At 52.3% G+C, this 11,486-nt stretch overlaps 5 protein-coding genes across 5 annotated transcripts; 1 reads left to right on the plus strand and 4 right to left on the minus strand.

Annotated features, from left to right (window-relative positions):
- Window positions 1-46: 46 nt before the first annotated feature.
- JCM6883_000913 (uncharacterized protein) lies at window positions 47-1,573 on the plus strand (the record flags this gene model as incomplete). The annotated part of the gene is made up of 6 exons (XM_076629921.1): window positions 47-207; window positions 286-651; window positions 719-927; window positions 999-1,120; window positions 1,194-1,403; window positions 1,469-1,573. 6 exons carry the CDS (start codon window positions 47-49, stop codon window positions 1,571-1,573), a joined length of 1,173 nt encoding a protein of 390 aa, XP_076490086.1.
- A 306-nt stretch (window positions 1,574-1,879) lies between these two features.
- Window positions 1,880-3,518, minus strand: JCM6883_000914 (trans-sulfuration enzyme family protein; the record flags this gene model as incomplete). The annotated part of the gene is made up of 3 exons (XM_076629922.1): window positions 1,880-2,036; window positions 2,106-2,845; window positions 2,931-3,518. 3 exons carry the CDS (start codon window positions 3,516-3,518, stop codon window positions 1,880-1,882), a joined length of 1,485 nt encoding a protein of 494 aa, XP_076490087.1.
- A 387-nt stretch (window positions 3,519-3,905) lies between these two features.
- On the minus strand, window positions 3,906-7,873 carry MCM4 (MCM DNA helicase complex subunit MCM4; the record flags this gene model as incomplete). The annotated part of the gene is made up of 12 exons (XM_076629923.1): window positions 3,906-4,211; window positions 4,273-4,557; window positions 4,630-4,905; window positions 4,971-5,064; window positions 5,144-5,259; window positions 5,330-5,940; window positions 6,011-6,187; window positions 6,252-6,323; window positions 6,394-6,925; window positions 6,989-7,385; window positions 7,450-7,624; window positions 7,687-7,873. The coding sequence occupies 12 exons, from the start codon at window positions 7,871-7,873 to the stop codon at window positions 3,906-3,908; spliced, it is 3,228 nt and encodes a 1,075-aa protein (XP_076490088.1).
- Window positions 7,874-8,164: 291 nt separating this feature from the next.
- JCM6883_000916 (uncharacterized protein) lies at window positions 8,165-9,162 on the minus strand (the record flags this gene model as incomplete). Its single annotated transcript, XM_076629924.1, has 3 exons — window positions 8,165-8,242; window positions 8,319-8,419; window positions 8,499-9,162. 3 exons carry the CDS (start codon window positions 9,160-9,162, stop codon window positions 8,165-8,167), a joined length of 843 nt encoding a protein of 280 aa, XP_076490089.1.
- An 866-nt stretch (window positions 9,163-10,028) lies between these two features.
- JCM6883_000917 (SET domain-containing protein) lies at window positions 10,029-11,274 on the minus strand (the record flags this gene model as incomplete). The annotated part of the gene is made up of 6 exons (XM_076629925.1): window positions 10,029-10,108; window positions 10,179-10,506; window positions 10,574-10,601; window positions 10,673-10,687; window positions 10,763-11,062; window positions 11,132-11,274. 6 exons carry the CDS (start codon window positions 11,272-11,274, stop codon window positions 10,029-10,031), a joined length of 894 nt encoding a protein of 297 aa, XP_076490090.1.
- Between the last annotated feature and the right edge of the window lie 212 nt (window positions 11,275-11,486).

Consider the following 11,486-nt stretch of genomic DNA (forward strand, 5'->3'; position numbering starts at 1 on the left):
ACCACTTTCGTTTCGATACATACACCTTCGTTCTTTTTCTCCAACGATGCGCTCGTCTCACTTTCTCGCGGTCTTCGCCGTTCTTTCCCTCCCATCGGGTTTTGCGGCTCCGATTAGTCGAAGAAACATCCTATCAGCCTCAACCTCGATCGACGATGTGAACCTGCAACTCGTTCAGTCGAATCTCGCAGACTCTGCGAAAGATACGTGAGCTTCGAAATCTTTCGCTCGTGTCCCTTTCCGCGTTCGAAGCTGATGTTCTCTCGCGGAATTCGTGAACGTCAGTTGGACAGCTGGAACTTATGGTCAAGCTCTCCTAGAACTCAGCTATCCGAACCTCTCCGTCTTTTCTCCAAATTTCGCAACAGCTTCTTCCTCGAATCCTTCAGACGTCGTTACACTCGTCAAGAGCTGGGAGGCGAAACGTCCATCATGGACGAAGGAACTCGCATTTGTTGAGAACGGAGCAGCTGGTGATCCTCCCGCGTTGGGAGTTCCGTGGATTGTCGCCGCTACGAGCGAAGGGGGAGAGGATAAAGCGAAGTTGTGGGAACAAGCTCGCGAGCAACTCGAGTACCTGCTTCAAGGAGTACCGCGAACATCGGATGGGGCGATCTCGCATAGACCACCTACGGAGAAGGTGCAACTCTGGTGAGTTTTCGGATCTTTCTCTTCTGTCGATACTGGCTTTCGTATCCTGATCTTTCGACATTGTCAGGGCTGATTTCATGTACATGGTACCACCTTTCCTCGCCTATTACGGAGTCATGTCGCACAACTCTTCGCTCGTCGAAGAAGCCTTCACTCAATTGAAACTTTACCGAAATTACCTCTCGACACCCGACTCGAAGGCGCTTCGACACGTCGTTCTCGGAGACTGGCAAGATAACGGCTTATGGGCGACAGGAAATGGTTGGGCAGCGGCTGGTAAATTCGCTCTCATGCGGTTCTCCCTTCTTTTTTTTACGCTCGGCTCACTCTCGTCTTTCTCGACACAGGAATGACGCGAGTCGCGGCAACAATGCAACACTCCGAGTTCGCTGGTCAATTTGCGGACGAAATTGGGGAACTCAAACAGTGGACGAAGGAGCTACTCGAAGGATCATTCGCATACCTCCGCGTACGTCTGAACAATCTCTTCTCTGTCTCAAAGCAGTTCTATCGTGCTGATTATCTGCCTGCGTCGATTATAGCAAGACGGACTTCTCCCCAATTACTTTGACATCGACTCTTCATTCTCGGATGCTTCGGGATCAGCTCTCCTCGCCGCGACAGCATATCGACTCGCCACTTTGGATTCAGCTTCTTCGACGAACTACACCGATATACTTCAATCCGCTTCAAAGATCCGTACCGCTGTCAACAGCCAAGTTCAAGCTTCAGGCTGGCTCGCGCAGGTCGTCGTAAGTTTTGACTTTCTCATCGAACACGTTCAGAGGTACTGATCACGCTTCTTTGCTTCAACTAGGATCCTCTCTCGTTCGCTCAACAATCTCAAACGAGTCCAGAGGGTCAAGCCTTTGTCCTCCTCCTTCACGCCGCCTGGTCAGATTACACGGCATCACAAAATTAAACTCTTCGAGCTTCCTCGCTGTATCGTCCGTTTCTTTTCTTTACACAGCACCATTTTATCTCGGCTTTCGACAGATATGTAGCACGATGCCGTAATTTATTCGTCTTTCTTGATCAACCTTTTACGAGCGAGCGAAGTTTCGCGGCGCTCTCGTTCGTCGTGCCGCAGCGAGGTTTGACATGACTTTCGAACGAGGATAGACAGGAGAGCGTATATAACACAAAGCAAAGAGACAGTAAGCTGTTCGGAAACCCCACAGACAGAAAGAAGACAGAAGAAAATCTACAGTGAACGACGAGAAGGGATCTAGTTTCTAACTCTCGGGGAGGTAGAGGAGACGGCCGCTCGGAGGGAACGTTCAAGGTCAGCGAGTAGATCGTCGACGTCCTCGATACCGACCGAGAGTCGAACCAACTCGGCGTCAATTCCGAGCAGCGAACGTTGCGAAGGGTCCACTCCAGCGCTACTCAAATAGAGAGATGGGGTTAGTTCCTCGTGTTACGCGTGAGAGCGAGAGCGTCAAGAAACTTACTGGGTCATCTTCATAGGCAATTCAGCGAGACTCTCAACTCCGCCGAGAGATTCCGCCAAAGCGAATAATTCGAGACCTTCGAGGAATCGCTCGCTCGTATCCGTAGATTCGGAAGCTTGGAGTTGATTCTTGTCGTCGATCGGAGACTTGATGTGGAACGAGACCATGCCGCCCATGGGGAATCCTCCACCAGAATCGAGCGAGAATCCTTGTTGTTCGAAATACTTCTTCGCATGAGGAGAGAGGTGAGACCAGGCGAGCTCGCGTTCTCGACGTTGCGAGCGAGTTTCTGACGCTCCTCGGTTCAGACCCGGGTAGTTGACGTCGCGGACGAGACCTGAAGGAACTCCTACTTCATGGAGGAAACGAGCGACGGCGAGTCCGTTGATCGAATGTTGGCGAACTCGTAGGGCGAGGGTCTTGAGGGATCGGATTAGAAGCCAGCAATCGTGAGGGCTAGGCACTGCACCTCCAGCGTTCTGAAGAAAGCGGAATTTCGACAAAAGCGCAGGATCCGACGTGACGACGTAGCCGCCAATCACATCTGAATGACCTCCGATGTACTTCGTCGAAGAGCCGACGACTACGGTAGCGCCGAGGAGAAGAGGTTGCGTGAGGTAGGTCGAGGAGAAGGTGTTGTCGATACAGAGAGGGATGCCCTTCTTCTGAGCGATGGAGGCGAGGAGACGGATTGGTACGAGGGAGAGCATGGGATTCGTCGGAGTCTCAGCCCAGATAAGCTACACGTCAAGAGGTCGAAGGATGATTAGCTCTCTCTGCGTTTGAATCGTCGAAGCTTTCTAGGAGAAGAAATCGAAAACTCACCTTGGTCTCGGGAGTGATACTCGCTTCAACCCTATCTACGATCTCTTGATCTTCCCTCGCGCTTCGTTCTTGATCCGTCTCTCCTCCGCGCGGTCCCTTGCCTGTCGATTCAGAGTCTCGGTAACTCATATCGACGAATGTGGTCGTTACGCCAGATAGAATTGAAGCGACTTTGGTCATGAATCGACTCGTGCCGCCGTAAACGTCTGCGACACTGACAATGTGTCCATTCGACCCGACGATACCTTGAACAACTAAAGCCGTGCTCGCCGACCCGCTTGAGAGAGCCAAAGCGGCGGGACCTTCATCTTCTAACCCTTGCTCCTTAAGATTCTTCTCCAAGAGTACATCTGCTCCCTCTAAACTGGCGAGTTGACGTTCCAAGGCGAGCCGAGTCGGATTCGAGGAGCGCGAGTATTCGAACTGAGTTGCACCGATCTTCCCTTGCGAGTACGTAGTTGAGAGGTCGAGTGCAGGTGTCACTCCCCTAGAAGCCGACAAGTGTGGTTCTGAACCGACATGAATGGCGCGAGTGGAGAAACCCAAAGAGGAAGAGGTTGAATGACAAGTTTTGGGTTCGGAAGTCATGGTAGATTTGCTGTGATTGTCGTTACTGTCAAGTGAGAACGATACTCTGCTGGTCGATTGGGTAGAGGAAAGAGAAAGGAAAACCGAAAGAGGGAGTGAAGCGAAGGCATGCCGAAAGAGCTCGAAGACGCAATTCGACCCACGAGGCTGACTCAGCAGACCGTGCTGGGAGCTAAGAGGGCTCGTGCACTCTCGACCCTTGTGACTCTGAGCGGACGGCGCAGGGCGAACGCAACAGTGCGGAAGCAGGTTAGAGAATAACGATTTTGTCACAATTGAGCGGAAACGCCTTCGAAACCCGTACAGCCGAGGAATCTACAGACCACGAATAAGCATACTGATAGAGATAGAGAAAGGATAATGCTACAGGGACATCGCGTAAGGACCCTAAACTTCGACTTGTTGAGCCGTGCCGACCAATTTGACCATCCGAGAATGAGCTTGACCGGAAACTCGTACACTCCCTTCTCCTTCCAACGCCTTGATCACGTCCGTCAACTCTCCAGAGTCGATAGGAATCGCAGATTGAGCTTCGAGCGCTTTGACGAGATCCGTCCATTTGTAACCTTTCGAGGAATTCGACGATCCGAGCAGAGCGACGACTTCACGACGAAGATCGGATCGCAACTTGCGTTGATGTGTCGATTGTCCACCGAGCAAGTCGAGATCGATGAGTCCGGTGAGAGGATCCGTCTGAAGGCGAACAAAGGAATGGGTGAGCTCGATTCACGTGTGAGAGAAGAAATAGACGAACAGCAGATTCCTTCAAGGCTTCTCGAATGAGCCTATTCGCTTCCTCCACGTCCTGTACCTCTACCGACTCGGAATACCTCATTCTCGCGTGCGCTTCACTCAATCGAATCATACTTTCGAGTTGACGAGTCGTCGCTGTGATCCTCCTGTCATTGCTTCGAGCGTCGGCTCCGGCGTTGCGCATTTCGACGTAGGCTGAAACGAGAGACTTCGAGGCTTCGGGAGTGAGAACGGGGTGAATGTGATTTCGAGCGAAGGAAATGTAAGACGAGAGATCCTCGATTTTCTGTCGAAGAGAAAGCACAAGGTGAATCAGCTCTTCTCCCTCGATGGAAGTGAAAGATCGATTGAGACTGACCATGATATCGGTACCGGCGGTTTGAGGTCGATCTTCCAAGTACAATCCCACCAAATGTTTCGCCAACATTCGATCACTTTTGTCGTCGATTTTGTCGAGGACGAGGTAGAGGAGATCGAACCTCGAAATGAGCGTCGGAGGCAGATCGATGTTGCGAGTGATAGGCCAGTTTAGGTTGTATTTCGATCCGACGGGGTTAGCGGCTGCGAGAATCGAAGTTCGAGCGTTCAAGGTCGTAATGATTCCAGCTTTCGCGATCGAGACGGTTTGTTGTTCCTACAGTAGCACACGCTAGATACGTGAGCATCAAGTGATGAAGGTCTACGAGGCAATGAACGCACCATGACTTCGTGAAGGACACTTCGAGTCGCGTCAGACATCTTGTCAAACTCATCGATGCAACAGACACCTCCGTCAGAGAGAACGAGAGCTCCACTACGAGAGAACACATACAAGAAAACGTCAGCAAAGGAGGTTAGACGCAGATGAGGCACGGTGGAGGGAAACTGCTTACCTCTCTAAGACGAGTTGCTTCGAATCGGGATCTCGAGTAACGTAAGCCGTCAAACCGACAGCCGAAGAACCTTTTCCAGAAGTGTACACTCCTCGGGGAGCGATCTTGTGAACGTACTGGAAACGAGGAGAGAGCGAGATTAGTCAAAGTTTCCTCGCGAATGAGAATCGCGGAATCAAGACGCACCTGGAGGATCTGAGATTTACTCGTACCGGGATCTCCTACGAGTAGGACGTTGATGTCTCCTCGATACCTAGGTCCTCCCGCGCCTCCTCCCTTCGTCAAACTTTTGTTCGTTCCACCGAAAAGTTGCAACAGGATTCCCTTCTTCACGTCGTCCATCTCGAAGATACTCGGCGCCAAACTTCTTGAGAGGTACTCGTAAATGTCGTCCCTCCTACTGATTTCGACGAGTTTCTCTTTCAACCTCGCTTGACTGTTCGCCTCGCTCGCTCCAAACTCTTCTTCTTCTTGAGCGAGAATCTCGTCCTCGACGTCTCCTGCCGGTTCTTCCTCCTCCATTCCGACTCCGACGACACCCCTTCGATCTTCTCCCCCACCTCCTCGAGTGCTTCCGTCCAGTCCCATTCGTTTCTTGTCCGTCTTCTTGACGTGAAGAACGTCGATGTACGTCTTGAACAACGACTTGATCACTCGTTGACGAGGGTTGAGGCGAACTGGCACAGAGCGGAAGATACCAGTGACGGTGACCCGATCTCCAGGTTTGACAGTGTCGACTAGCTCGTCGTAGAGTCCGAGAGAGACGGTGTGAGGAGTTTGACCATCCGGAACCGAATCTGCATGGGAGGGGAAGCAAAATCAGTTTCGCGACGCTCGACGCTACGAAAGCGCGAAAAGGAGACGAACCAGGAGTTTCTTGTAACCTGACGATTTGTCGATCTGCGAATTCACATCGATTGTGGACGAGCAGCATCGAACCTTGCAAGTTGCAGACGTCTCGAGGACATCGATCGGGTTCAGCGATTTTACCTCGATCGATTTCGACAGTAACGGTGTGCGAGCAAGCGTTGCAGCGGAAGAAAGCTGCTCACGGTAAACGATGTCAGCTCATTCGTCGAGGGGACGAAGGCGAACAAGCGAGGCGTACCGAGTTTCATATCGGGGATGATGGGAGTCGCACGAATAACGAGACCTTTGATGCAGACGATCTTGTCGATGTCTGTAAGGGAGAGAACGAGTCAGTTTCTCGGTTTCAGCGACGAAGAAGTTCTGCGAGGGTTGCGACTCACCTTGGGGATTCAAGTCTCGCATGTTGACCCTCGTTTCCCCAGCATAAGGTCGAACCTTGAACACGCTTTGATGCATCTCCCTCGCTCTTTGCTCGTTCTCAACCCTCTCCATTCCATCGAATCCCAGATTCTCTTCCTCACACGCCCATTCGAGTGCCGAGTCCTTCAACTGTTGATCGAGAATCGGAACCAATTCTTGAGGGTACAGCATAAAGTTTCGGTATAATTGACTGAATTCACGATCTTCTCTCGACTGAGGTCCACCGGGTCCTGCCGCCATGATGTACTGCCAGCGGAAAGCTTGAAGATCGACAACGTCAAGGTTGAGATTCGTTTGACCGGTGTCGCGCATTCGAGCGAGGTAGTGTTGGTACAACTTCTTTTCCGGGCGTTCTTTCGTGTAGGCGAAATCGATATCCGAGTCGGACAAGAGACCATCGAGACGAAGACGGAGACTGGCGACTTCGTCGAGATAACCTCGTTCTTGAGCCGTTTCGAGTTCTGATTCCAATTTCCTTCGTTTCTCTTGCAGCTGCAAATGGAGAGATGATGGGAGTCAGTTTCAAGATACCGTACGCAGAAACTGTGCGCTTACTTGTTCGAGCCTCCAAGGGTCGTAAGTTTGTCGATCTCCACAAGTAAACTCTTTCAAGAACCTCGCAAACGCTCTCATACTCGCTCCGATTGTAACCGTCGTTCCCCAGAGTACTGTCACGAGTCCATCATCGTCTTCGTCTTCGTTGTCTTGATCGTCTCCGTTAGGCCCTGGTCCAGACGAAGACGGATCTCCTCCCGCTCCTCCTCCTCCGCCGTTTGCTCGGGAAGCTGAAGAAGAGGGGTAGCCGAGTTCACTCGTCGCACCGTTCGCACCGTTCCTTCGAGCTCCAGAATTCGGATGAGCGGCGGAAGAACGAGCTGAAGGAGTTGGAGGAGCGGCTGAATGAATATCTCCTCGATGGTTCCTTCTCGGCGTCGGCGAGCCAAATTCGGATCTGATTGTAGCAGTTCAACATGTCAGCCAAATCGATCAGAACTCAGTAGAGAAATAGAGCTTACCCGGGGAAGAAGAGAGGAGAGTCGCCTCGATATCGTTGTCCGTTTGCGACAGATCCAGAAGCGTTGCGAGCATCTGACGAAGGACCTCCCGAAGCGAACAAGCGTTGTCCACTCGCGGCTGGGCCTCTAGCTGATCCCGCAGAGGAGGAAGGGAACGCCAAAGGAGATGAAGAACCTTTAACGTATAACGCGTCAATCGCGTATTGTCGGACGGCATATGAGTGACAGAACACTCACGAGTGTTCAGGCCAGAAGAACGGAGTTGGGAGAGCTGTTGAAGTTGAGGTTGAGGTCCTGCAGGATCTGAGGAAGGATTCGCGTTCGATGAGGATGAACCGAAGGCGAGAGGCGACGTCGAACGCGGTCCTGAACCTCCTTCTTGCTGCTGGTTAGGCGCTGGCGGGTCTACGTCCATTCCGTCCATGTCGAAGTGAGGTGAGAGTTCAAAAGATTGTTTCGCGTCTTCCCGAAAACCTCGATCGTTTATTGCCCTTTGAATTCGGCGTCGCTGCTGTCTCCTGGGTTCCTCAGCTACGGGTTAAGCTCGCTGCAAGAAAAGACATAGAAACGAAGTTCGAATCGAAAGTAGAATGTCATGATTGCGAAAACGAGACAGGACACAACGAGCTGAAGACATAGAGAGAGAATCCAGACAAGATAGAAGAGGAGGATTCGACAAGATACTTCCACCTCTCCCAAGCGGAGCGATTCGTCCTTAAGCAGCATTTGGTCTGGGATTCACCTCAGTTTTCTCTCGAATGATATCGCGAAGCCAGCGATTTTGCGAGGTGAGCTGCAGCGAGCCGATATGTCAGCAAGAGTGAGAGGCTCCTGCGCCGGGCAAAAGCGACGAAGAGATCAAGACTCACTGCATCTTTCTCCTTTTCGAGTTGAGTCACTTTCTCTCGCAGTTCGGCCGCCGTCTGTTGCAGCGCGACGTTGCGCATCTTCTTCTTTGCCCTGAATCTAGCTGTGTGACGTCAAGTGTGGCTGTCAGTCAGAGCCATGCAAAGTAAAGATAGCGGAAGAGAAGAACAACAACGACTCACCACTCGCTTCCGTGTTTCTTCTCCGTTTGTCCTCTTCAATCTCCTCACGAGACATCAGCTCGCGTGACCCCAACGACAGTGTATCACTCCCTTGTCCTCCATCTGAAGCTGATTGCGAAGGGGCTTTCGAGGCTCGTCGAGAGCGAGATTTACGAATCGAGGGCTGAGGGGAAGGAGCCCGCGAGGAAGGGTTCGAATCTTGCGAAACGTGTTGGAGTGATGGAAGATTCGTATGTTGAGGAGGAAGGGACGAGAGGGAACGAGAGAAATCGGATTGAGTCGACGCAAAATCGGGAAGACCCATCGGGAACGGCTGGGGAAGAGGGTTGTGAGGGACTCCGGTAGGTATTGACGCAGGCGGCAGTTGAGGATACAACGTCGACCAATCGAAGGGCAGTTCAGCTGTCGACATTTCGAGGGGTGTCGAAGAAGGAGAGGCGAGAGAAGCGGTTAACGATGACGAGGGTTCCGACTGAAGAGGGGTGGGTAGAGATCCTGGAGAAGCTGTCGAGAAGACTGTCGAAGCCCAGGCGTCCAGATTGACTTGAGCTCTGAGGAGTTCTTCGAAGCCCCACTGGTTGGGGATTTGGTCGGCGAATGAGGAGGGAGAGGGGTCGTTTTGGGTTGTGAGTTCGTTTAGTCCGTCGATTCGAGAGTACGGCATTTGCTGCCTATCGCGGAGAGAGATTCGAGACGGAGGAGAAGGAAAGAGGGAGAGGAGTCGACTCGAGGTTGAATGCAGATCAGCTCGAGGAGAAGTCCAGTAGCTGCACGTGGTCCGTTCTGATCGACTGGAGGCAAAGAACCCGAGGGGAGCGAGTGAGTGGACGAATTGAAGTGAGACGGGGGGACGAAGTCGTGCGAGAGTTAGAGTCGTTGGCGGTTCCTCGAGGCGCGAGGCGCGATCGGTTCAGCTTTGTGAGTGACTGTTCGCTCGGTTCAGGGGAGACGACCTCCGAACGACTCAGGACGAAGAGCGGAAGCAGAGCGGGTCGAACCTGTCATCCTCCCACCAACATCTCCTGCCGTACCCCTGCCACAAAGCGTCCTGTCTAGCTTGATCACATCATCCGGTAGTAACGAAGCGCGAGCCGGGGAAGCTAAAAGCGGGAGGACGGAAAATGAGGTGATCAGGCTGCGGAGAGCTCGTCCCCTGTGAGTGGAGTTCTCAAGAGGCGAGATCGAGATTAGATTCCGCACAGTAGAAAGAAGACAACGATCTGCTCGACGAGGATTGCGGTGAGATATTGATCAGAATCCAAGTAAAGAGAGAGAGCGAGAGAATCGGCGGCTTACTTCCAGATCCCAGTGATTCCGACTCATTCCACTGGAAACCGACAGCGACGACGACGGGGGTCAGCAAGATGTTCTGCAGTGTCACGGAGGTCTTAGGCGTCAATGAACTCACCAAATTCCACAGACATTCGTGAAGCCCCAATCTCCGCAAGCCAAAACTCGAGGTTTTCTTCCTCCTCTGAAGCTTTGAAAGCGAGATGGCGACAACAGATCAAAGGTGAGAACGTGTCGAGATCACTCTTGAGGCTGCTCTCGCCGAGCCCGCGCTCGTAGTCCTAGATAGACTCGGAACGCGCTGCTCACTCCAGGATCGGCTGAACAAAGACGATCAAAGTCAGTCAGTGAAGCGAATCATCGGCGACAGCCGAAGCGAGATAAACTTACCGAAAGCTGGCAGACCCTGAAACCCTTCTTCCTCGAGCAAGATTCGAATCCTTTCGAGTTTCGCAAATGTTGCCTCTCGATCGCTCGCTCCCTCAAGATTCTCGCTCAACTGCTTGATCTCCCTTCTTCGTTCGTCGCTCTTAGCGATATCGTCAGGGAAGGAGGTACATAGTCGACAAAGGCACTCGTCGAAACCGAATGATTCGAACAAGGCTGCTTGACGTTCGGATTTGGTCATCGCGATCATTCCCGGTTGGTATTCGATTGTTACTTCAGTGCCGGCGGGAATGCTTGTAATCGAGAAGACCTCCATTCTCAGCGTCATAAACTGCAGAATGAAAACGAGGGTTAGAATCTTCGGGACAACTTCAGCGAGAAAGAGGGTTTAAACTCGCATTCATGACCTGAGATGCATTCGGTATGCTGGCCGTGCAAAGTGCCGAGCGTGTGAGCTCGGGCGATTAAAAGGAATGCGATGGGAAGGGCAGACTCACCAAGAGTGGTTGATCCTGCGATGAAAGAAAGCGAGTCGAATCAGTTCTCTTTTCGAGCCGGAATAAACGAAAGGGGAAAGGGAAACGCACCGAGAGATCTTTGGGAACACCATAGCGACCGTCTGTGATTCACTATAACCCGGTACAGGTGGCAGAGCGATCGAAAAGCCGTTCGCAGCCCGTCTCGAGCGAATTTCGTCCAGTTTCACGTCTTTCGCTACGACAGGCGCGAGGTCCATGTATACTTGCTGTTCGCGCTCGCCCAGTTCTTCAAACAACTCTTTCGCTTCTTTCTCGTCCAGTTTCGAAGGCCATATACAGAGAGGCCGTTCTGCGGTCAACATCTCACCGAGTTGGAGGTCCTTCTCTGCGACAGCACCGAATCCTTTCCTGTGTCGCGATACGGCTCATTCCGATCAGCTGATCCACTTCATTCGTATGAGAGGGAGCATCACTAACCCAGACATCGAGACGACCTGCCAAGGAGGTGTATGGAGTTTCTCGACCTCATCCGCGTCTTCCGTGTTGGCGAGGACTACTCCGAATAGCAGCGGTAGGACTTGAGGTCCACAGCTTGGGATTGAGCTGGCGTCGAGATCCATTCAGGTCGGAGGTCGAGTGGGGAGAGGAGGAGAAGAGACGTAGCGAAATGATGTCGGGAACTCGCTCTCAAGCTTGTGAGACGCGCTGCAAAGAGTCCAATTGTGGTTGTTAGCGACGATGAATTGCGCACAGCGACAGAGCAGGGGAGGGAACGCTGAATCTCGACTGATCACGAAAATGAAAACTTCAAGTTCTCCGCTGGAAAACTTCT

Source organism: Sporobolomyces salmoneus (assembly GCF_050403485.1).
Source record: "Sporobolomyces salmoneus JCM6883 DNA, S_salmoneus_JCM6883_v1_ctg7, whole genome shotgun sequence".
NCBI lineage: Eukaryota > Fungi > Basidiomycota > Microbotryomycetes > Sporidiobolales > Sporidiobolaceae > Sporobolomyces > Sporobolomyces salmoneus.